This window comes from Thermobia domestica, chromosome 10, assembly GCF_964235325.1.
Source record: "Thermobia domestica chromosome 10, izTheDome1.hap1.1, whole genome shotgun sequence".
NCBI classification, from domain to species: Eukaryota; Metazoa; Arthropoda; class Insecta; order Zygentoma; family Lepismatidae; genus Thermobia; species Thermobia domestica.
The window spans coordinates 74554403-74578434 of NC_137463.1; the positions used below are offsets into that span (position 1 = coordinate 74554403).

Genomic DNA, 24032 nt, shown 5'->3' on the forward strand with positions numbered 1-24032 from the left:
TTTCACGCATATTATCAACCTAATCGTAATTACTTGAGTATGTGCCAGGAAAATAAGAATGCAGAATGTCTTAAGGAATCATTTCAAGCAGAAAAAAAAATATGTAATATTTATTTTTCAATTTGACGGACTAATTAATAAGTATACAACATGGACATTGGAAAATATTTGTATATGAAATTTCGCGGTTGCTCAGGGAATTTTCTCTTCAATTACTGTTATCCTTAGATCTTGATCTAGGCAAAGGTAAGTTTTGTTTGTGTGCAAACTATATGCCATTACTGGTTTTGCTATTGAAATGAAGGATACTTTATTTGCTATTATAAGTCAGACAATGAGACAAATGAACGTATAGCGTGCATAGAAGGATGTATTAGTTCTTCATAGTTCTTTTTTTCAAAAATGCTCAATGTGGGAGGATACCAGTGCACTGTTTCATAGACTACATGTATATAATCAAATATTAGTTTTGAAGAGAACAAATAAATAAGTTGTGGGCAGCGCAAGTTTAAATACCTGTTTCGCAATAGCTGAAGCTGTTTTCCTGTTATCTCCTGTGAGAAGTATAACTTCCATACCTCTCTTCATTAAAGAATAAACCGCCAAATGTGCTTCTGGCTTCACAGTATCCGAAACACTAATCATCGCCATCAGTATTTCTGCAAAAATATATACAAAATAATCATATACATATACACAGGCCACAAAAGTTGTACTATCACTTTTACTTTTGATATATATATATATATAAGAAAAAATGTCTTTTAATAAACGCTACTTTCACTAAAATACCAGTATTGTCTTACTTGTCTGTATTTAAATCAAGTATATGATATTTTATGGTTTACATCAAGTAAGATTAATTTAAAATAATATAGTGTATTTATAATGTAACTCTTTATGTTTAACACTAAGTTTTCAATAGAATGCACAGTGCAGAGAGATCAACTTCACTGACGTTTTTAATGCTACTCACTCACAAAGCAAATTTCCACAAGCTGTTAAAATGCTTCGTTCTTAAGGAGCCGTTCGCAACCCGAGTTGCGCGCGCCGTAAGGGTTGTGGAGAGCTTGCAAGGAGGTCGCAAATTACAAACATAAATAAACTACACTCGTAATAACAAATACTACGAATATTGCAAGGAAGACGTTAAATCAAACATGTTAAATTTACTGGCATAGAAACACAAAATAACTTTATGTGATTTCATAAAGAACAAACATTAAAAAAAAAAAAAATTCTGCACCACAACGATGTGCAAAAGTTTTGCTGGAAATAAGTATACATTGGCGAGATTATGATTATTATTATTATTATTATTATTATTATTATTATTATTATTATTATTATTATTATTATTATTATTATTATTATTATTATTATTATTATTATTATTATTATTGAATATTTGATACTTCAATGCTGTAACTGAAGGGGATCAGACGAACGAGCAGCAAGGAGTAAAGGTGAAGTATGTATGAAAGGGAGTGTTTACGAAGCGTATGTACGAAAGGAAACATTGGAAGTACAGTGTTTACGAAGGGGAGCGCCAGGTAAATAAGATTCGGAACCATTGCTCTGTGAGATGAAATCATAGGTTGAGCACTGCTACTGAGATCGTTAGGAATCTGGAATGGACAAAAATTAGACTTTATTACCCTAACAATATTAGATACGCGATATAAATTAAGCAGTTCCTCGTTATCAAGTCTCGATCATTCTCCATTCCTGTCCGTCTTGGGTCTGAATATTGGCGTCAGCATTTTGTTTTCAGAAACGTTCAGTATGCATTCTTCCTCAAAATAAACGAAAATTATACAACTAGTATATGATCGTTTTATATATTTTAAGCTTCAAATACTTCGGAAGAATTAGTGAAGACAAAAGAATTTGTTCCGATAATAACTGGAATTTTCTGTTTTCAGTCTACATTTATTTTATTTATTTATTTTTGGATATGGTTTTGGTCTAGGAGGTAAGAAATTAAATTACGATTATAGGTCACATTTGTGCACTGCACGCTCTTTAACGACTAGTATCCCAATAGTATCCTTACTATTGCAGCCACTTTACATTTTTATCTTACTAATCTGAACAAAATTTTCTGGAAGAAACCAGGTTGCGCTTACAAACGCACTTTTCACTATTCACATATCGGATAATGATAAAACTTGCCAATAGAACATAAACATTTGCATGCATATGTATACTCATAATAACAATGAATACTGTAAGCAAATAGAGATTTCCAGGTTTTAAATCTTCTTCAACAAGATGTTATGAGAAAATGCATATTTACCATATTAAAATATAAATACAAAATCCTGAAACGATTCTAACTTGGGAGCTTGAACCCCCGATGAAATTCTGTGTACGCAACTGACAACAATCAATAAGTTACTTGGAAACTATTGAGAGGTAAAATTAAATGAATATTATCCTGTTACTTAACTAAATGTACATATGTCAGAAATGGAATCATACCACATTTTCTCGAACTTCAGTTGAAGAAGTAACAATAAACAATGTGTGCTTTATTCATTCAAATTGTTATAATGCTTGAAATTAGAAATTAAAGAAATAATAGACAAGAAATTGTTAAATACGTCATGTCAAATTTCAATATTGTCTCGGATTAGGTTTTGCTGTGTCCATTCCATTCGTCTGACCTTATTTCCAATTAAGAAAGCTTAGTAATGGATATTAAATAATGTAAATCAGCTGCCAATAATCGTTTCCTTATTTCATGAGAACAACCATATTGAAGGACTTTGCTTAAGGAAGAAGACATGTGGCATAAAGGCCTATTCCTTACTTCTTCAACTAACACTTGATCTTGAACGGCAATTGTTACTTGAGGCCTCCCGTTCCGCAGTCGAAATTTCCCACCTTTATCCATTTCTTAGTTACTCGACTATTGATAGACCTGTGATTTAGCCTCGCAGAGCAGAAAATAGCTCTATGCAACTTCCGAGTGCAATGGTTCCGAATCTTGAGCGGCCCCTTACGTAAGATCTGCATACTTCAACTTTTTCCTTGCCTCCTGTTCATCTTACTCTTGTTGAAATTACAATTGCAGCATTGATGTATCAGATCTCTAATAATAATAATAATAACTTCTGTATATCGTTGTAATGCAAGAGTTATTTTTACGAAGTTTTACGAGTTATTAATGTAACAAGTTTTGAGTTAATAGGAGTTTTACGAGTTTTGTTCCTAATGAAACCACAGTTTTTACCAATTAGTTATTTGTGTTTAAAAGTCATTTTATTTAACATGTTTGATTTAACACCTTTGTTAAAACATTAGTGATATTTGTAATTACGAGTGTGGTTTATTGCTGCTTGTAATTTGCGACCTCCTTGCTTGCTCTTCACAACTCTTAGAGCGCACACAACTTGGATTGTGATCCACTGCTTAAGAGCGAAACATTTTAACAGCTTGTAGAACTTTGCATTGTAAGTCGCATTAAAAACGCCGTAAAATATATCTCTCTATGTTTAAACTGCGAATGACCAGTCAATCTCCATAAGGGATCCTAAAGAATTCTGAATATTAATGAATAAATATGAAACAGAAAGTTGACTTCTTTCAGGATTTGAACACATAAATATAGTATTGACAAACTGCTCATTCAAATGCAAAACTTCTTCTTATCTTATCCAAAACCTCCTTTAAACGCTTGTGTAAAGTAGTTTTCTGCTTCCAACTAGTTTTGTTCACAGTCAGATACAACTTAATTTACGGCAAAGAATTGGAAGTTACAGCTTTTGCAATGCATAAATCTATTTTTCGTACAAATCATATCTAATTTTAGGTCATAAAATAGGTTAAATCCGTGGAATGATTGGGTTTGGAGTGATCGAAAATGTTTACATAGTTAGACCTGGAAATGCAAATCCACTTAACGTGGGAATTTACTTGAGTCAAAAATGGTACTATTATATTGCTACTTACAACAGAAAACAAACTTTTGGACTTCGTTGTTGCGCATCAAGACATTTAGGAAATCAATTATTTTCCTATTACAACCATTTTTATTCCTAACTAAAACGTACGGGCTACGTCATTAAATACCATGTCGTGAATCACTTATTACTGAAATGTTTATTTCTGGAACATGAACAAGATCATAATAGGCGATTCCGGAAAACATAATCCAACGGGAAAACCTCCCCAATCACTAGAACAATCTTTGTGTGTTCTCCGAAAACAATTCGATTATGATTCATGATACATATTACTAGGATTAAAAATGAAATATTTATTTACAAAATATCCAGCAAATCATTAGAAAAATCGTCGGGACAAAACATTTACACAAACACCAATAAAAGCCGTTTCTGTCAACATATGAGAAAAAATATGCAATAATTTAGGGTGGTTGGTTGATTAACGTCCCATTTAAGGAACAGTGCTATGTCACACGTAACTGTTTAAGTGTGATCGATACTCTACTCGATTTCGCAAGTGAACCTAACGAGAATGGAATTCAGGACCATTTGAACAGAAAGCACAAACACTAGACATTCGACAACAAGTGGGCACTTGGGTTGTTAATGTAGCTATTTAATTTAGTTACTAAATGCTGTGCAAACGTAATAGTTAACGCCACTTATATTTTTAAAAAATAGCTGTTTTCTATTTACATTCTTCAGTACACTCTCATTCTGATGTAGGAGGAATCATACATCCTCTCGTGGATATCTTATTAAAATTGTTTCAAACTTTGGTTTCGATATACTAAACAGTAGTCTCTAGGCCTCTAAATAGGACCGGTAACGAATAAATGGATGGAAACCAGAAGATACATTTTAGTTATGCACAATAGGCTGGAACAGAAATCTTGATATTTTTATTTCTAATACTACAGAAAAGTTTTGTTTCGATGTAAAAAAGACAAAAATAAAATTTTATGGTAATTGAAACTGCTTTGAGGTGCCGCAAGTAGGATAAAATTTCATAAATTTGGCATGTCTTATTCTATTTCAGCCTTTTTCGCTCTTCCTTTATATGATCTATAAAAAACCTTGAGTATATTCATTATGTTTTAATTCAAGAAACAAACTTTTGAGGAGGGGCGGAGGAACACCGAATATAGTTCTACTTTAGTATATAGTAACTTTTCCTTTAAAAATGTCGATTTTTTGCACATTCTTGTCTTATGATTTAATTGCTTTAATCCCACTATAAGTTTAAACTTCTTCTACTTCCCCCAAAGAAGTTTTTTCATCAATACCTAGGAAGATATAACAAGTACAATCAAAATTTTTATAGTGCAAATGAAAGAGTGAAAGAGGCTGAAATAGAGTAAATTTTAAGTTTAACGTGACTTTCAGCAGCGAGGCTATATGAGACGGATTCTACTGATTAACGTGGAATCCAAACCACATGAGCTCCCGCCGGAAATACAACCCAGGTCTCCCACGCCAAAGGCGTGTACGCTAACCGCTTAGCCACGAAGGAGCTCGAGGCCGAAATAGAACAAAACATGTCAAATTTATGAAACTTCATCGTATTTGAGTCATCTCAAAGCATTCTCTAATTACCCTGAGATTTTACTTTTGTCTTTGGCATATCAAGAAGCAACTTCTCCGTTCTATTAGAAATTGAAAAATCGAGTTTTCTTGTTCCAATCTAACTTGAGGCAGTGATGGAATGGATCATGAGTCACTTGGGTCACGACATTTATTCGGATCCTCTGGTTTGGGTCTAACCTCTCAGACCTGGTCTGACCCTGCTACCCCGTTATACTCTGTTACTCGGACAGACTCGGTGGCCCGAACAGTCTCGACCACCCAGAAGCAGCGAAGATACCATCTCTGCAACATTACTACAGTATTTTATACTTGATTAATGATGTCCACTTCACGAGCTCAAACATTCGAACTTAAAACCAAAACGATTTAATTTAATTTAATTTCCATGGGCGTGGCACTGGGAGGACATGTGTTAAGTAACATGCTCCAGCCGCCCTTATCTCGTAACTTTTTCCAGCTATGCATTTAACAGAGGTTGAGGGAACTTTTTTCTGAATTGTATTCGGACGATAATAGAACAACATAATAGATATTTTACTCACGGGGACTGAACACAGATCAGACGATTGATAAGAAGTCTACGTCATCATGGATCTATAAAGGACTTTCTATCATAGGTAAAAGAGAAAAGATTCCTAACTTACTGTTAATGGAACAAAGAACAACTGTATTGCCTAATTCTTCTTCGGTCATCATTTTTATTTCAACATCATTTGGTATTGGTATGCCATTTTCTCGCATCCAGATCCTATTGCCAATAAGTACCTGACAGATTTTTAAAAGACACCAGTATCAGTTGTTTTATGTACAAAATCACAACATATAATTGATTGTAGTTTACACATGTGTTTAAATTAAAGTATTATTGTTAAAGTATTTTTAAATCCTTTTGAGAACATACTACACAAACTTTAACGGTTTTACTCCAACTTTAACTGAAGCAAAATTTTCCCACAAAATACTTGTACAAACAAAATAGCAAAATTTTCCCACAAAATACTCGTACAAATAAAATAGCATCATTAAATTGATTTGATGTTCTTTTTACAGCTTTTGATGATTGAATCTCTAGACAAAAACAAACATTAAAAAAGGTTTATGTGTACAAAGTTGCAAGTGGCGTCTTTTCAAATTTACGATAGTCAGAAATCTTTAAAAAACTAAACTTTGAAGCTCTATAGCGCAAAAATTAATAATTATAAGAAAGACAGTACTAAAATTTACACAGGAAGTCATACTTGCACTTTTCAAAAATACCTCGTTCAGGCCTCTGGGACAAATGCGCATGGGACTCTCCAAAAGAAGTCAAGGACTCCCGAAAATTATGTGAATGAAAGATAGACCCAAACAAGGGTGCCGACTACAGCGCAGTTCCGGTGCTCTAACATTTTCCAAAGTTTTTGTGAGTGTGCTCAGCACCCACGAAAAACACAATGAAAATATAAGAAAGAAAAGAAACAAGAAGAAAAAATGAAAGAAAAAGAAAGATGGAAAATTCTAATATTCCATTGCATTTCTTAAATGATAGTAGGGCACGATATTTTCATATAACGAAGAACGAGAGGAGATGTAAAGTTTGGGCAGGCTTTACTAGGAATGAAGACATATAAAGTTCCGAAATTGTGGCGCTACAGCGTTTCTCAGTGTTATTTTCAGCTACCTTTTGCAATTCTTATATCACAAATGGTCGGCATTCAGAATGATGTGACGAGAACTTAGGTTCGGGGTTAAAACCTTTGAACCGTAGAACCTCCATGGTTACGCCGCCACTCTTATTCGATAATACATATTTTTCAATGTGAAAAAGAACAAAGTAAAACTAACACGGAAAGAAACCCATTTTTATTTAAAATATCTAAAACTGCATTTTCAATTTTCAAAATTTTCCGGGGCAGGATATCTGGACCGCCTGCAAGCCTGAGTGGTATTCCATATCCCCGAGATAAACTGCATCCCCAACGATTTTCAAAACCCAGCGCCATTGAACCCAAATGAGCATGTATAAAAGAATTGGCGACTAAGAAAATGTGTTTTGTTTAAGACATATCGATTAGGCAAGCAATGTTCGTCCAGTTTTACTCAAATGATTCCTTGCCTAGGAGTATCCCACCTCTACCTAATGGTAGGTATAAACGACTGTTACCTACTTAACAATTCATACAATTGTACCATACCTCATAAAATCTCTCTAGCTGTGAGATTTGTTGCATGTCTATGTATTCCCTTCTCTGTGGTCATGCGACTACGCATAACAAGTTTTACGCTACGTTGAATCCGATTCCTATATCGGCGTGCCGCCACCGAATTCCTCTTTTCTAATGATAGGCCCTTCTCTGTGTGTTTATTTTGACTCATCGTTATTTCAGAGACTTTTAGGGAATCCTTCACATCCTTTAGGGAATTCTTGTACAGTCATTACCTCATTTTCCATCTGCAGTTTTAGATAGAACAGGGTTACTTCGAAGGGTCAGATGAGACAGTTATCTATTTTTAATCATTTGAAGTTGGCCCGTTATCATATTAGTGCTCTGATACTCTACCTAGGTCCTCATACAAATTGTATTTGATTTCGATAACATATTAATATGAACTTCGTATTATCACAGTACATTTCTGTAAATTTCACACCCTGTCGTCGTCTGCCCTTCCAATATCATTTCACAACCCTTAGCTACCAAATAAATGGTATTCAATTAAATTTATAACTGTATAACAAACACCGTGCTTTCGTAAGAGATGCGATACTTATCCCACTAATATAGAATGTATAATAAAATACGTAAAATGTGTACATGTTATTACAAAATGTATTATTAATTGTTTATACTTGTTTCAAAACAATCGATATCTCCATATGCGAATACCAATATTTAAGTTTATCAGAACCACCCGAGCGAGAGTAAAGTATTTAATCGTCTCGTAGGTTAGGAGGAATGAAATGTGAATCTTCTCTTAAAGTGAACAAGACATTTGTTTCTTTTTATCCGTACTAATTTCTACTTTTGTGTTCCACATTTGACTTTCTGACTGAAATCGAATCCAATACAAAGCACATGTGTTTCTATCTAGCTAGTGAGGAACTATTTTGCTCTCGATGAATAATTACATGATGTGTTTATTTTTCACTTTATCGTTACCAGCTACTTTAAAATCAAAACAACTATATTTACTTTTGAACAACATAAAAATCTACATACGAAGGAATACGGGTGCTAGTAGTAGGTTTACCTCTCGTCTCAAGTCGAATCAAGGCCATGTAGACTTCGAGAAGTTTTCCACATTTCATATTATCCTGCTGTTCACTCCACCATGTATATATTTTACAACCGCCTCCTTTAACTTACTGAACATAACCGTTTAATGATAATTTCGTTCAATTAATCTACATTACTGAGTAAAAAGAATGATTTTGCAAATACATATTATTTCAACCCTATTAGTTTAGTTTACCTCATAAACTTCCTGTCCAATTGGGCTAACGTTAGCCGCTCTTGCTTCATCTTGCAAAAGGAATGTATCAACAGGCACATTATTTACTTGCATTGTAGGTAACACTCGATTGCTAAAGAAAAATATAGCAGTATGATGAATATATATATATATATATATATATATATATATATATATATATATATATATATATATATATATATGCAATTTTAGGTGATTAGACCAATCATTCTAATAGTAGCTTTTTATTTTGCATAATATGCTAATTATAGTTAGCACTTTACTGATATCCTTGATTTACAAAATTCATTATACTCGATGAATTAGTATCATAACAACGAAAGATTTTTAAAGAAGCTAACAGCCAACAAAATAAAACGTTGATTTCGACAAATATGAAGAGCAGAATAACACCAACTCCATATAAATCACTTTATTCCTCTTAGTTTACACTCCTTACAGCAGGGTTCTCAACCATTTACCCTGCTCTAAGGTTCCTCAAGATCGTACTATCTTGACGGAGTTCGCAATGTCATAGGTACGACCTAACCCAGAGCTTCGATCCTGACACCTGGTAAATCCTTGAAGTCAGTTTGCCCGACTTCCTAGCGAAGTCATCCTGCCTTATAATCTTGGCTAACTTAACATTCTGTTTCTGAAAGTTTGGCTTCAGCCCGGGTTCACCCCAGAAACTGCTGGCCTACTTAGAAAACTGACAAAGTCTGCTTCCCTTCGAACTTGACATTGCTTCTGAAGTCTTGGCTTCAGCCCGGGTTTACCCCAGAAACTGCTGGCCTTCTTGGGAAGTTGACTGCCGAAGTTCACTGTCCACCTATTTGGTGTGAGTTCGAATAGACTCTAGGTTGGAGAAATCGTATAAAAAGTACTTAGCTATCTCGTAACTCACCGGTAGACCAAAAGGATATTACTTGTCCACCTGGATTCTATCCCAAATACTAGGACTTGACTCGAGCCCTCCCACTCTAGTGAAAGTGTTTATTATTATTTTGTGAATAGTTACTTGGAGCTTCTTCATCAAAGCCATGTAAGTTCTAATTTTATTTTTACCATAGAGTTTCTTATACACCATACTCAGCTTGTAGACTTTGTATAACTCCTGGGACGTAGCCACTCTCAAGGAATTAGACTCTTTCATTGTATTGTTCAGATAGCCTCAAAAGTTGCTGACTATCAAGTCTTAATCAAGAAACGAATACTTGTTCTTTAAAGTTTAGTCTTAGCCGAGGCCAGCGCTCCCCTCTAAAACTAAGATCTTCCAGATTGGTTAGTAGCTGAGTACCTGTTCCAGATTATGACATTGCCGCTCGAGTTAGACTTTTGCTAATCATTCCCGGCGGGAGCTCATGTGGTTCGGATTCCACGTTAATAAGTAGGTCCACGTCTCATATAGCCTCGCTGCTGAACGGGACGTTAAACTCAAAATCAACTCAACTCAACTCAACTTTTGCTAATCAATTGAAAGAAGGATTTAGGTTCGTTAAACTCTTTTGTGTGGGTGTCGTCTAAGCAAACTCATACCACCGGTTCTCCACAACGTTAAACAGTTTTTTCCTGAATAAAATACAACTTACTTTCCCCTCGGCTTTTAAATTATAATCATGTCATTGCAGAACAATAATAATTAATGGAAATATATTTGAAAATTGAAAAAAAGAATTAGTAAGAATAGGTATATTGTGCAAAACATTAAAAAATTAAGTTTTAAATGCGTCAGAGTCAGAGTAGGGACGCATTCACGGGAACCCAACGGGTTTCAACCCTGACCCCCAAAATTCGTAACTCCTTTCAAGTATTGTAACTGTTTTTGTCTACATCAGGGACCCACGCGTTGGAAGCCTATCATGACTGGCTCCATCCCCTCAACCCAACAACAATTTTTTTGTGTGTATCAGCTTAAGTCAGATCCACTGTGAATAATTAGTTGTAAACGCAGCTTCACCTGAAGTGGCTCCCAAAACTTATTTCATAAACAAAAGGTTAAAATTATACTTGTACTGTCTTCCAATATGAATGAACAAAACAAAACATAATAATAATAATAATAATAATAATAATAATAATAATAATAATAATAATAATAATAATAATAATAATAATAATAATAATAATAATAATAATCTATCTCTTCTTATGAAAAGCTATCCGTAACTGAAGGAGTGTTTGAGAAAAGTAATTCATCTTCATTGATACAGTCGTACATGTTGATATATGATCATCTTTTACTTGATATTTTATGAACATTTTGTACTGCTCTTTATTTATTTATTTATTTATTGTAACAACACAACAGGCGTTCTGCCCATTTACAGTGTTTGTTTACATATATGGTGAAATGTCATTATTTTTACAAAAGAAAAACATACAGAAATTCTTATTGTTTCATTAATTAACCCAGCTCATCATACTACAAATTCTATTCCTAAACATTTTTTCAGACATATTGAATATGTCTATCATTTCACACTTTTCTTCAATATTAGTGTAGTGAGAGCTCATTCTCCATAAAGGAGATTTATACAGGATGCCAGTACGTGCTTTCTTACAGTACATGGTGCTACTATTGCTCAACCTCGTTCTAGACGTCGGAACATGTAGAAATAAATTAGAACTTAGTTCTATGCAATCAATTTTATTATTTATTATTTTATGTAGAAAAGCTAAATCATTAACATACCTACGTTGCTCTAATGTAGGTATATTGAAATTGTTTGTTAGTTCTGGGTATGATATGTATGCTGGGTACAATCCAGTTTTTTTTTAATACATTAGTAATCTCAAAAACTTGCCCTGCACTCTTTCAATCATTTGGATATATTTTCCATTATGAGGAGTCCAAATAACAGAAGCGTATTCCAGTTGTGGTCTGATATACGAATAATATAGTTTCAAAATTGTCATGTAGCTACGGAAGTCTCTACTTACACGACAAACAAATCCAAGACTCTTATAAGCATTGTTTGCAATAGTTTCAATGTGATTTGCGAAAGTCAGTTTTGGGTCGAAGGTAACACCAAGGTCTTTAAGTTTCCGGCCTACAAAGATTTATAGTATAATCATAATTTATGTATTTTCCTTTTCTAGTAAATGTAATAGCTTTACATTTAGTTATGTTTAGACTAAATTTATTCACGTGGCACCAGTGTTTTACGTTTTCCAAGTCTTCCTGGAGGTTTTTACAGTCTTCAAGTGATTTAATTTGAGTATATAATTTTAAGTCATCTGCAAAGAGTAAAGTATGCGATTTCTTGATGTGCTTAGTTATGTCATTGATAGTGATGAGGAATAATAAAGGTCCAAGGTTTGATCCTTGCGGTACTTCCGATGTAGCATTAAAATTGTTGGAGATATGACCTTTGTAAGCTACAGATTGTTTACGATCACGTAAGTATGATGTGAAAAGTACTAATGCTTGCTTAGAAAGATTCATAAGAGCTAGGTTTTCAAGTAAAATGTCGTGGTTAACTAAATCGAACGCCTTCTGAAAGTCTGTATAGATTACATCCACCTGCCCGCCTTTGTCTAGTTCTGAAGCTATAAAGTTTGTTATTGTCAAATTAGTTGAAGTAGATCTATTCTTGAGGAATCCGTGTTGGTATACAGATATGCTGGATCTAACATGATTAAGTAAGCGATTGTGAATTATATATTCATAAATTTTTGCAAATGGGGATAGAATTGCAATTGGTCTAAAGTTTTCTATATTTTTAGCATTGCTAGTTTTTGGAATAGGACATATCAAGCTTTCTTTCCATCGGTCTGGAAAAACATTATACTTTACGGATATGTTTAATAGTATATGTATAGGATGTTTTATGATATCAATAGTTCCCTTTATTATGTAGGGTGGGATACCATCAGGGCCACACGCTGTTCTAGATTTCAACCTTTTAATAACATTTTCTATTTCTGATATTGTTATTTCAGTGATTTGGAAAATATCAAGTAATATACTTCTAGGTTCGTGTGACATTAGAGCATCAGTGTTATAACTCACAGGTTCATGATTGTAAACAGACTTAAAATAATGTGCAAAAGCCTCCGCAACATCCCTGTTACACTGTAGACTTTCACCATTATACATAAGTGGACCATTAGTCAAATGCCTTGTTTTATTTTTGATAAAATTCCAAAAGTTTGTTGGATCATCTGCTATGCAATTCTCGGAGTTAACTACGAATTCTTTGTATGCTTTCGCAATTTTTGCCTTTACCTCCGTCCTTAAATTATAGAATTTATCACGGTAATATGTATTATTGTATATTGTGTTCTTCCACTTTTACAATCATATTTCGAAATATGTGTTCTTTACAATCATATTTCAAAAATCAGTGATTTCATGTTTTATATAATATGATTCATATATTGGTCACCAAAACTTTATGCATTTTGAATCCATGACAAAAAATTAATGGATCACTGACCTATATTAAGCACAGTCAACTGTGTTTACACTGGATGGAAGGGAACCTCACATCACAAGTACACCCACAGGGGTGGTCCATCGAGTTTGGATCCTCCGCAAACTTAGTTACTCGACATACATTTTCTACACTTTCTTAAAAAAAAGAAAGAAAGAAACACTGATTGTCTAGGAGAGAAATGATTGATACATTTTAAATATTTGATCTTACACTACATATGTACTGTTCTTGTAAAAACAATTGTTATTTTTTGTTATTTTTTTCTGGGAATAATTGGCAGTAATTTAAAGTTACTTATCATTTTGTCGGGAGTAGAATAATACCAGTTTAATACTACATAGACGTAGTAACAATGGTGGAACCTCCACCTAACACTAATTTCTGGGTGCACGTCTGATTTATCTACACTAAAAGATGTAAACAAACATAAATCTGATGTCTGTAAGCTTTAGTATTATTTAGATTACAGTGGCGACATCATTCAATTATTTTTGTTGGTAAGTAAGGCTAATGAGGTTTATAGAAGAACAAAATTGATTAGATCTTAATTTGAAACTATTGATATGATAAGTAGTAACCACTACTCGTTAAATTTATATTTATATTTATATTTACTGATAGTTTTTAGGTCTAAATTTGTAGCGCTAATAATAATTCTTATTAGGTTGGATAACAATTGAGGACCGTTTTTGCAAAACTGTTTAGTGAAAAAAGTGGGAAAAAAAGCAAAATTTTTCTCACTAATTACTTTACATATGAATGTTGTCTACATGGAAAAGTGAATAGTTTTAGTGAGAGTCATTGGCGCAAATCCCGGGAGATGAGGGGGACATGTCTCCTCCAATCTTGGAACTGGGGGGACTGTCCCCCCAATAATCCGATTTGAAATGTGTTTTCTTGGGAAGAAATGTGATGATTTGTGTCCGATTGCCAAAAAGGAAAGTAAGATGAAGTTGATGTCCCCCAGAATAAGCCTCACTTCTCAATGTTGAAGACAACTCTCCTCTCCTGATCCTTCACAGCATTGTTTTTCAACTTCATAAATATTTAGAACATCGCTTATATATATACTGTATATATAGGATCGGTCTTACCGCCTCTCCCCCCCCATGTTGAAGACAGATTTGCGCAACTAGTGAGAGTCTTAAGAATCATACTTGGTTCAGCTAACTATATGTTGAAATTTGGAATTTACATGTCCTGTTGATATATATATATATATATATATATATATATATATATATATATATATATATATATATCACGGGGTAAAATGTCCGGTCACCAGGTCACCATTGGCGACTAGAAATTTAGAGGTGGCAGTTGGCTAGAAATTTAGACTAATCGGTCCAATTGGCTTAAGTCCGCCTTTGTATTCGAACATCCATTACACTATGTAAGATTAGGAATGCCGTAATGCATTAGTTTACTCGTTACACATGAAATATACGGGTATGTGAATCACTTATGAATTGTGATTTATATATGCAACAGTATATTCTAACCAGCATCCACATCTCCAGATCCACAACCTAAATTTATAAATGCAAGATAAATCTCAACTTCTAGGACAGCACACAAGTTCAGAGTTTCGTTGTACTAGCTACAAACTCTGAAAAATAATTTTCAGAAGAGCGTGAAAAACTTTAAGCCTGTGTTTCTCATTTTTAGAGTAATGTTTATTAGACACAACTGCATCCAGTCCACAATCATTGTAATTAATATGCAAAATTCTTACAGTTGTATAATTTTGTTCACCTCAGTACCTTTTATTTAAAAAAAAAAATGTGAGATAATGGGATTTTCCGCATTTCCTTTAAGATTTCGCATCTTACGTAAGACAACTATAAACTCTTAATTTGAGTTGGAACACCTGCAGGTCGTTTAAATTCTAAGCTCTAAAAGAATCTTACAAATGATTTGGGTAACGAGAGCTACGTTTTTCTGTTGTTTTCCTGTCTAATTCTAGTTACACTTATTACCACAAATAGCGTTTTTCAATCCTCTTGATTTTTAGTACATTAATTATGCATCTTGAACTCATTACGACACGCACACCTATGAAAAATTAACATGTTTTTCATAACTAATGTTTAATTTTAATGACTTAACTTTCTCACGGCACATCGTTTGAAAATGACAGTCATAGAATGTAATCTCATTATTAACATTATGCAGCGGTATCAATAAAGTTAATGGACCTTCGATTTCTATTTCACGCAAGCAAAGTATGATTTAATTGCAGTTGGAAAATTCGCATTACAGGTTTTATAATATAACCTGGTTTAAAATGTTGGGGCAGGCTATTACGCATAAAAATCATATTATTGAGCTTCCTGGATTTGTTTAATAACCTCTGTGTTATTAGCGTGGAAGAAAATAATGACTGTAAGACGTATAAATAATCGTAATGAAAGTTGTTAATGATTTTGGAATAAATTTCGGTAAATGATTTCACAGTAAAGAATAGAGTATTACTTACGATTGTAAAATATATTTCAAACCTAATACTCCACGTATTAATTGACAAAAGGAAAGAATATTATCTCACCTTAGAGCAGTAGGATCATTTGCAATAATAGAACCCTTTAAGTTTGAATATGACTTAAGGACATTTTCAATGTGAGACACTTTGCATTTAAGTCCACTGCATCTTACTCCACATCCTGGAACAGATTCGAAGTCGTCACATTTTCCAAACGTGTCAGTTCCAAGAGCATTTTTCGCATATTCTGCGATCGCTAAAAATAAAAATTTGAGAAATTAACGGATTTAATTTCTATGACTATGAAGGCTTTAAAGAAATAGTACTATTTCAGAAAACTCCGATGATAACAATAAGAGCATCATTATAACAATATACTGCACTGAATGATTCATTCAGTGCTTAATTTTACATGCAATGCTAAAATTTTTATGGAGCTCTCTCATGTGACTATACAGTACATTTAGGGTATAGATCTTTTATGTGGGAGACTCGGGTTCGATATTCAGTGGGAACCTAGATCGTTTGGGTCCTACTTTAATCTGTAGGTTCACGTCTCATATTGCCTTGGTGCTGAAAGTACTGTATGTACTTAACGCATTTCTACGCTGTTCTCCATATTCATATTTTGGATATTTGACAATTTGCCCAATGCACTGTTTATTAATTGGTTTTTGAGGACCATCTCATCGAAGACAACACCTTATGACCAAACTACCAGGGATATTTTTTAGTCCAGAATCACCTCGGTACAAAAGGTGCTCACATTCCAAAGTATTTTTAGCAATTGATCCAGAGTTGTACTTCTTGGCTCCTGGTCAGGAGGTAATCTAATATATCCCTATTAAATTTTCTAATATAGTCTTCCAGTTAAGGGGGCAGACTACTAAATATTTTTCAAAAGTTAAAAATTTTTCTTTTGCCCGTTTTTCGTAAGTGAAAAGAGATAATGAAATGTAATTTACCACAATAATACACAATGTTATTCTACACCCAAAAATACGAATCGTAAGAATTTTCAGTGTTTCCATCCATAGAAATTACAGTGTGACCAGAATTTGAATTACCCTAAAATCTAGGTTAAGGTAGCGACTAGAAAAACGAACTCAACGGTAATTCATGACTTATCATGTTGTGTAGGTTCCTTGTTTACTACTTTTTAAATAACATTTGTATTTATTTTATACAGTGAAACCTCTCTAAAGCGGACAGCCGTGGGGAATCAAAAATTGTCCGCTATAGAGAGGTGTCCGTCTTAGAGAGGTTTCGATATTTTCTTAAGTAAATTCGTAAATAAGTGATATGTAATTACAAACTATTGAAGGTAATTTATCAAACCGTTCTATGACTGTGGGCATGTCGACGTCTGCGGATTATCCACAAATCGCTTTGAAAGAAATTTTGTGTCTAATCCGAAACTTCTCTAAACACTCGTTCGAGACCTTGAAATCTGAAACATTCATTTCTGTTCCTACCTCCAAATTCTTAGCTTTTAGCATCGACCCTAACACAGGATTTTTTTTATTCCGCACTCTATAAAAGCATTTACTTGAACACCAACTTTGTTCAAAGCAATGAGACACTATTTTCATTGTCATTTTCACACCACAACTTTATTAACTTGTTTTGGTTTTATATTATCTCAGGTGCTTGTGTTTTACCGATACAAAAATTTTCAGCTATCCTTCGCACACCTCAGTATATTTCGAAAATTCAATCAATTCGATTTTAACATTAGCGTTTCTCGTGGCATTTTGAAAGCTCACAACAACTTACACCTTATTGCTTATTCGATGCAGAATGACTTAAAAAGATTTCCATCTACAAATAGAGGCACTAAGACAATATGCGAATACGCGGACAAAAAATACCAAACATGTCTTCTGCTTGATTCCAGCGAAACAGTATAATGACGTGTCATCCCAAATGGCAGGCAACTGTCAATCACTTTTGATTCTAAAACAGATTGGGTGGGAGTGGAATGCAAGCAAAGGATATGAGGGTGTTGTTAAACGAAGACGCTTCACCTGAGTTTCTGAACAGCCAGTTGACGAGGAAAAATGTTATTACAATGCTTCCTTGGTGATACATGTATGCATTTCTGAAAACGTATTTTTTCTGTACTTTTCAACTTGTTTCTAGAGAAAGTGTCCGTAATATGGAGGTAAATAATACCTATAAGAGACAGAAAAGACTGTCCGTGTCCGTACTAGAGAGTGTCCGCTTTAGAGAGGTTTGTCAACATGGTTTTTTCCTATTACAGTGTTTGGGGATTACAAAATATGTCCGTTATGAGAGGTGTCCGCTTTACAGAGGTGTCCGTTAGTAGAGGTTTCACTGTAATAACAGATAAGTTATTACAAAATAAATAAGTCATTACAAAATGACTTACCACGTGACATTATGCAACTTCGATGCTAATCTAACCTCACCCGAATCAATCGTTGTGTTTCATCGAAGTTTATGTCCTCGGACAATCATTATGATTAAGTTTTGAACACTAGTGCATGTATATCTAGGTAGTATTAAATAACAAAAAGAAACTATCCAACATTTATCTAGATAAAACTATAAAAATCATTGTTTCGTATATATATTTCGTGCAAACCAAGGAACGTGGCTTTCAGAGGGTCAAATAGGGATATACGTGTCTATATGTACGTACCAGACATATTCTGAAAATAGTCATAAACAAGTATATTTACAGTGTACATACTTATCACTACATATTAATGCTCTTACAGCATCAAGAAAAACATTATTTGATTTATTTCGAATTGCGATATGCATGTTGTGTTCGGTTACTTATATAGGCATATTCATAGAATGTTTACTTTTTAATTCAAATTAAAGTACTTCAAAATATATCCATATAGAAAAAAGGTTATATTTCAAGTAGGATTTTTTTTAGAGATTTTTGTCAATGATATTAGGGGTTAAGTTAAATCACTGAATGACGAGAATTCTTAAACCTCAAAACAAACAATTCCAAGAGTCAAAACGCCTACAAAGATGAGCAGAGTGATCAAAACCCAGAACGGTCAAAGCCCACAAAACTGCTCAGAGTGATAAGTAGCAGAAAATTACAGATGGCAGCCCAACGGAAAGAATGGAAAACAGTCAAACAGTCCAGATGTCCATTGGGGAATATTGTCATCAATTTAATAAAACACATTGTTTTGAAAAGTTGATAACAGCATATTTCCTTTATTAAAACTTACTTTTATTAATGAATCATACCTGTTCCTATTGGATGTTCACTATTTGATTCAGCTGTTCCAACTATACATAATAATTTTGCAAACGGGAAGGCTTTCTGAGACCAGAAAATAGAAACTCGCGTTACCATTGGGAATCCTCGAGTTATAGTACCTGTTTTATCAAACACAACTGTCTTGATCTAAAGTAAAATAAAGAAAAGAGAATGTAACACACATGTATTAACAATGCTTGATGAATTATGCACATATTATGGAAATCCATTGTCTATATCCTGATGAATTATACACATATTATGTCAATTCATTGTCTATATCCTGATGAATTATGCACGTATTATACTAATTCATTGTCGATATCCTAAAAATTATGAATTATTGTAATTTACGAAGTTACTTATTCCAAGAAACTATAGGTGGGAAAAGATTTTTAAAAGTTCCAATATTGAACTTATAATTGATGCAGAGTTTCGAAATAAAAAAAAAATATTTCTTTAGATTTCAAATTTTCCATATGCAAATGTATGTACCTTATACATGTGAAAGTTGACCGTCTCAGCATACTACTTACAAACATGTACCAAATAAGACATTGTTTTATTTTGCGATATTAAAATTAATTACGTCACTGGTTCGAAAGAACAGATGACGAAAAGACTTTTTTTGAGCCGAGGATTAAGACATTCTTTTATTTTGTGATATTAAAAACTGAAGTATTTTCTTAATCTTTCGGAGAAACCAAGCAATAAACAAATAACTTTCACTATTTTTACCAAGCTGTTTTTCGATACTTTATTTAAAATATTTCACTTTTATTTGTTTATTGCTTGGTTTCTCCGAAAGATTAAGAAAATACTTCAGTTTGTAATATCACAAAATAAAAGAATGTCTTACAAAAAAGAGGTCTAGACAGAGAAAACTTTTTCACAGAGATGAATGCTTTCATCCTAAGTCTGTATCGAGGATCAACTCTGGTTCAACAGAATACAAGACATGTACCCTTAGTAGTGACGTATTTAGAATTTAATCAAAGATTGGGACTCAAATACTCAATCTCATATTCTTTCAGGCCACGTTGTTTTCGTATATACCTTAATGTAGTAAAAGTTTATTTTTCAACAATACCTTGTTCAAAAGAGGGTTAAGGCATCGAAACAACCCTTTACAGATACTACTGCTTCCCTAGGTAATGAGATGCATTGAGAAAAAAACGTATGTTGCGTACATAAAATCGTATGTTACATTTGTAAACCCGCAGTTTTTGAACTTAACGTACAGCAAACGTATAACTGAAAACGCATGTTTTATAATACTTTCTGTATGTGTTCCATCTGTACGTACTTTCCGTATGAAACAATAAAGGCTCTCAGGATCTCACATACAAATGGACGTATATAACATATAGCTGACGAACGTAACACACACACACACACACACACACACATATATATATATATATATATATATATATATATATATATATATATATATATATATATATATATATATATATATATATATATATATATAACATACCATAACATATATAGGTAATATAAGCAAGACTGTTAGATATCAGACATCCTGCAATGGTCCTGATACCGATTCTGCTGGTGAATTATTCTCAAGTGAATTCTTAAATATGATAGAAATATATGAATTAAGAATTGCGTAGCTTGAGTGAGCGAATCAGTGTTCCTATTGCAATTTTATTTGAAAGGAAAGAAATTAAAAAAAAACATCATTGAGAATAAAAGAATTAAGTGTTTACGCATACAAAAGTCATAAGAGATTGGGAAGGAAATAACATGTAAAGAAAGAAAAAGTAAACTTGAAATATAAAATAACACCTTGCTTGCTACTAGCTAAGATTTTATTGAAAATCAACGTAAAATTCAAAATATTATTCATTTTTTATTCATGATGGCAAAGGAAATAAATAAAAGTATTTTTATATCACTTTAAACCATAACAGCTGGAAGTAAACGTCAAGTTCTCTGATTAGGTATATATATATATATATATATATATATATATATATATATATATATATATATATATATATATATATATATATATAAGATCGCTACTAATACTGAATTTCACTAAATATTATATTTATTTTACATTAAGAAATAATCCTGTTTTGAACAATTGGATAAAAATTCTTAGATTGGATTTAAGTTCTAGATTTTATAAATATTCTGAAAATGTCACTATTTTACCAGTTCAGTTTGTTATGATGAGTAAAAAAAAACTTATGATCAAAATAAACAGACGGAACATAAAATAATACAAAATGCAGTTTTGCTAAGAAAGATAGTCTGAATTGTACACTAGATCAGGGGCCCTTGAATTAGTAGTTCTAATCTCTATATCTTTAGCTGGAAAGACGGAGTTCAGCTCCAGCCAATAAATGAATAAAATTGATTATAATACTGTAGTAAAATAGAGCTGAGGAACTTAAAAACTATTTCTATACACTTCAAAGGGCAAAGTTATAATGAATACTATGAGCATACTGCCTGACAATTGCTACGGAGCAAGCTAAGTATGATTTTGAAATGTTATTACTAAAGCCGAGAATTAATGACGAAATGAACAGTCATAAATGGGTAGCAAAATTGCGAAATAAAGGCTTAAAATTAGAAGCAAAATGGTAAAATAGAGATAGGAAGAACTTTTAAACACAAATAAACATAAAAGTGATGTACAAAGAGTGAAAAATTGCAACTCGACCGTGATTCAGATCCAGAGCTTCAGTTTACCATGTCGATCAGTTATTCAGTATGCTTTGCTAGGAATCGATGGAATTTAAAATATAATATGATATTAAAACATTTAAAAACTCGAACACAATAGATCTTGCGAATCGAATAAATAATTTCGATGGTATAAAATAAAATATAATTCATTTTGAAGGTAGAACTTACAATGCCTAGGTAGGACTTGGGATGACATCTAATTATAAAATGATACAAGATGGCAACACAAGCACACCATAACACTTTATTCGTACACATTTACATTAGTACTCCGGAAACTAATTAATACACGGAAACTATTATAATATATAGTTATTTTACACCATCTAGAAGTTCATTTTCACTTCAGAAAAATCAATTCATCTTTGATGTTTTGTGAAATTACAACTATTTAAAACTTTCAAACAAAATACTCTGTCTTGTATCAGAAAGAATATGCTTTAGATGTAAAAAGAAATGATATTTCACATTTACAGATGTCACTGGTGCGTACTGTAGATAAGTAATTTGTCAATGATTAATGTGATGTTAATAGTAGAAACACCTTCCAAAACATTAGCAATACACTTCTATTTTTTAAAATCTAAATTCGCACTTACAATATGATCACACTTCTGCCAAATATGAGCATCCTTGTTACCAGAAAGAGCACTCAGTTTATTGACAGCATCGTGAGAATTAGTCAAAGTTTCCTCCTTTGTCTCAAGATTGGTAAGATCATTTGACAGCGTACGAATGTGTGTAGCAATCAAGATATACTTTGCGTAATTTTAATTAAAGACACACTATCAAAAGTATCAATGATTCTTATAATTAATTCAATGCTGTTATCGTAATACAGAGCAGCTCTAACCCATGTAGTCCTTTAAAGCGCATGCTACCATAGTATTTTCGGCAATAACAGAAGCATTGCACTTGATTTATAGTTACCTCTATAGCAATTTGCACCAATTTGGACATTTTCATTTGAACTGAAGCTTATGTTGTTGACACAAGTAAATAAAGATGTACTTTATAAGGCCACATATTAACTTTAAAATTGCTCATTTCTGATTGTGTAGTTAAGGGTTGAGACGGGCGAGAATGAGAGCAGAAGTTCACTGGCAATTTCACGAAAGATACTTGTTCATTAATGGGCTTTGAGAAATACCTTTTTCATAATTGACAGAAGATGAAATTCGGAAAAATTGAAACATAATTCCCTCCTATCCTATATAGGGCATGCGTTAGAGAGGTGACAAGAAACCGAATTGGGAATAGAACCTTAACAGGTTTTGCTGCGTTTTTCATGTATGCGGGTCCATTTGTAATAAAAAGAAGGAACTCTTTCATGTTTTTGGTATAAAGCCACGCAATTGTCATACCAGTAAATTTTTCGAAATGTTCTGATGTAATTAGGTATATGTACGTGTGTGTGCCTCCTGACGCTTCCGAAAATCCAGGAACAACATTAGCCACGTAACGACCTACAACTTCGCATATTTTATCAATTGAAATCTATATAATTCTTCCACAAACACTTTTGCAGATTTTACATTTCTCAAAGACGATTCACTGGGAACTTTTTATTCTTAGAATTTCTGGAGAAAAGTTATGAAGAAAATATATCCATTTTTTTCAAAGAAATGTCGACATTACGAGTAATTAGATCTTCAGAAAACCATTACTGTGCGCCACGGAATTTATGAGTATTTGAAAAATGTTCTGAGCCTTTACTATTTAATTTGTGTGTCCCTGCAGACTTATGTTTTGCAGTGCTTCTATGCTGTGAGACAAAATAACAGTTTCCCTCGGAAATCATATTTCACGAAATTTACATAACAGTAGAGAAATATTCGTTGAAAACATACTACGCTCAATCTCATTCACAAATCTTCCCTATCCTAGAAAGGTATACTTTCAGCATATTGAAACACTAAAATCCACTAACAGAAACTATGTAACACAGGTTAGAAACTCGGAATAACTAGTTCATGACTGTATCTTCCGAATGGAGGATCTTCATTTTTCTTTTACCTTCAAAATTGCAAGTAATCAAGACTTGCAACATTCCAACGGAAATTGATTGTGCCCATTTCATCCCTATCATTAGACGTTGTTATCATTGCACAGTGCATAGGTAAAAGTAAATC

The 24032-nt window shown here is 33.1% G+C and overlaps 1 protein-coding gene across 2 annotated transcripts in view; it reads right to left on the reverse strand.

The window, feature by feature from the left end:
- LOC145662498 (copper-transporting ATPase 1-like) overlaps positions 1-24032 on the reverse strand; it is a 178241-nt gene that overhangs the window by 28501 nt on the left and 125708 nt on the right. For both annotated transcript variants that reach the window (XM_081728134.1, XM_081728133.1), the window contains exons 11-15: positions 19158-19317; positions 15984-16173; positions 8991-9102; positions 6185-6305; positions 517-659 (exon numbers count right to left, since the gene is read on the reverse strand). In XM_081728134.1, coding sequence (XP_081584260.1) covers positions 517-659; positions 6185-6305; positions 8991-9102; positions 15984-16173; positions 19158-19317 — 726 coding nt within the window. The remainder of the gene's footprint in view (positions 1-516; positions 660-6184; positions 6306-8990; positions 9103-15983; positions 16174-19157; positions 19318-24032) is intronic.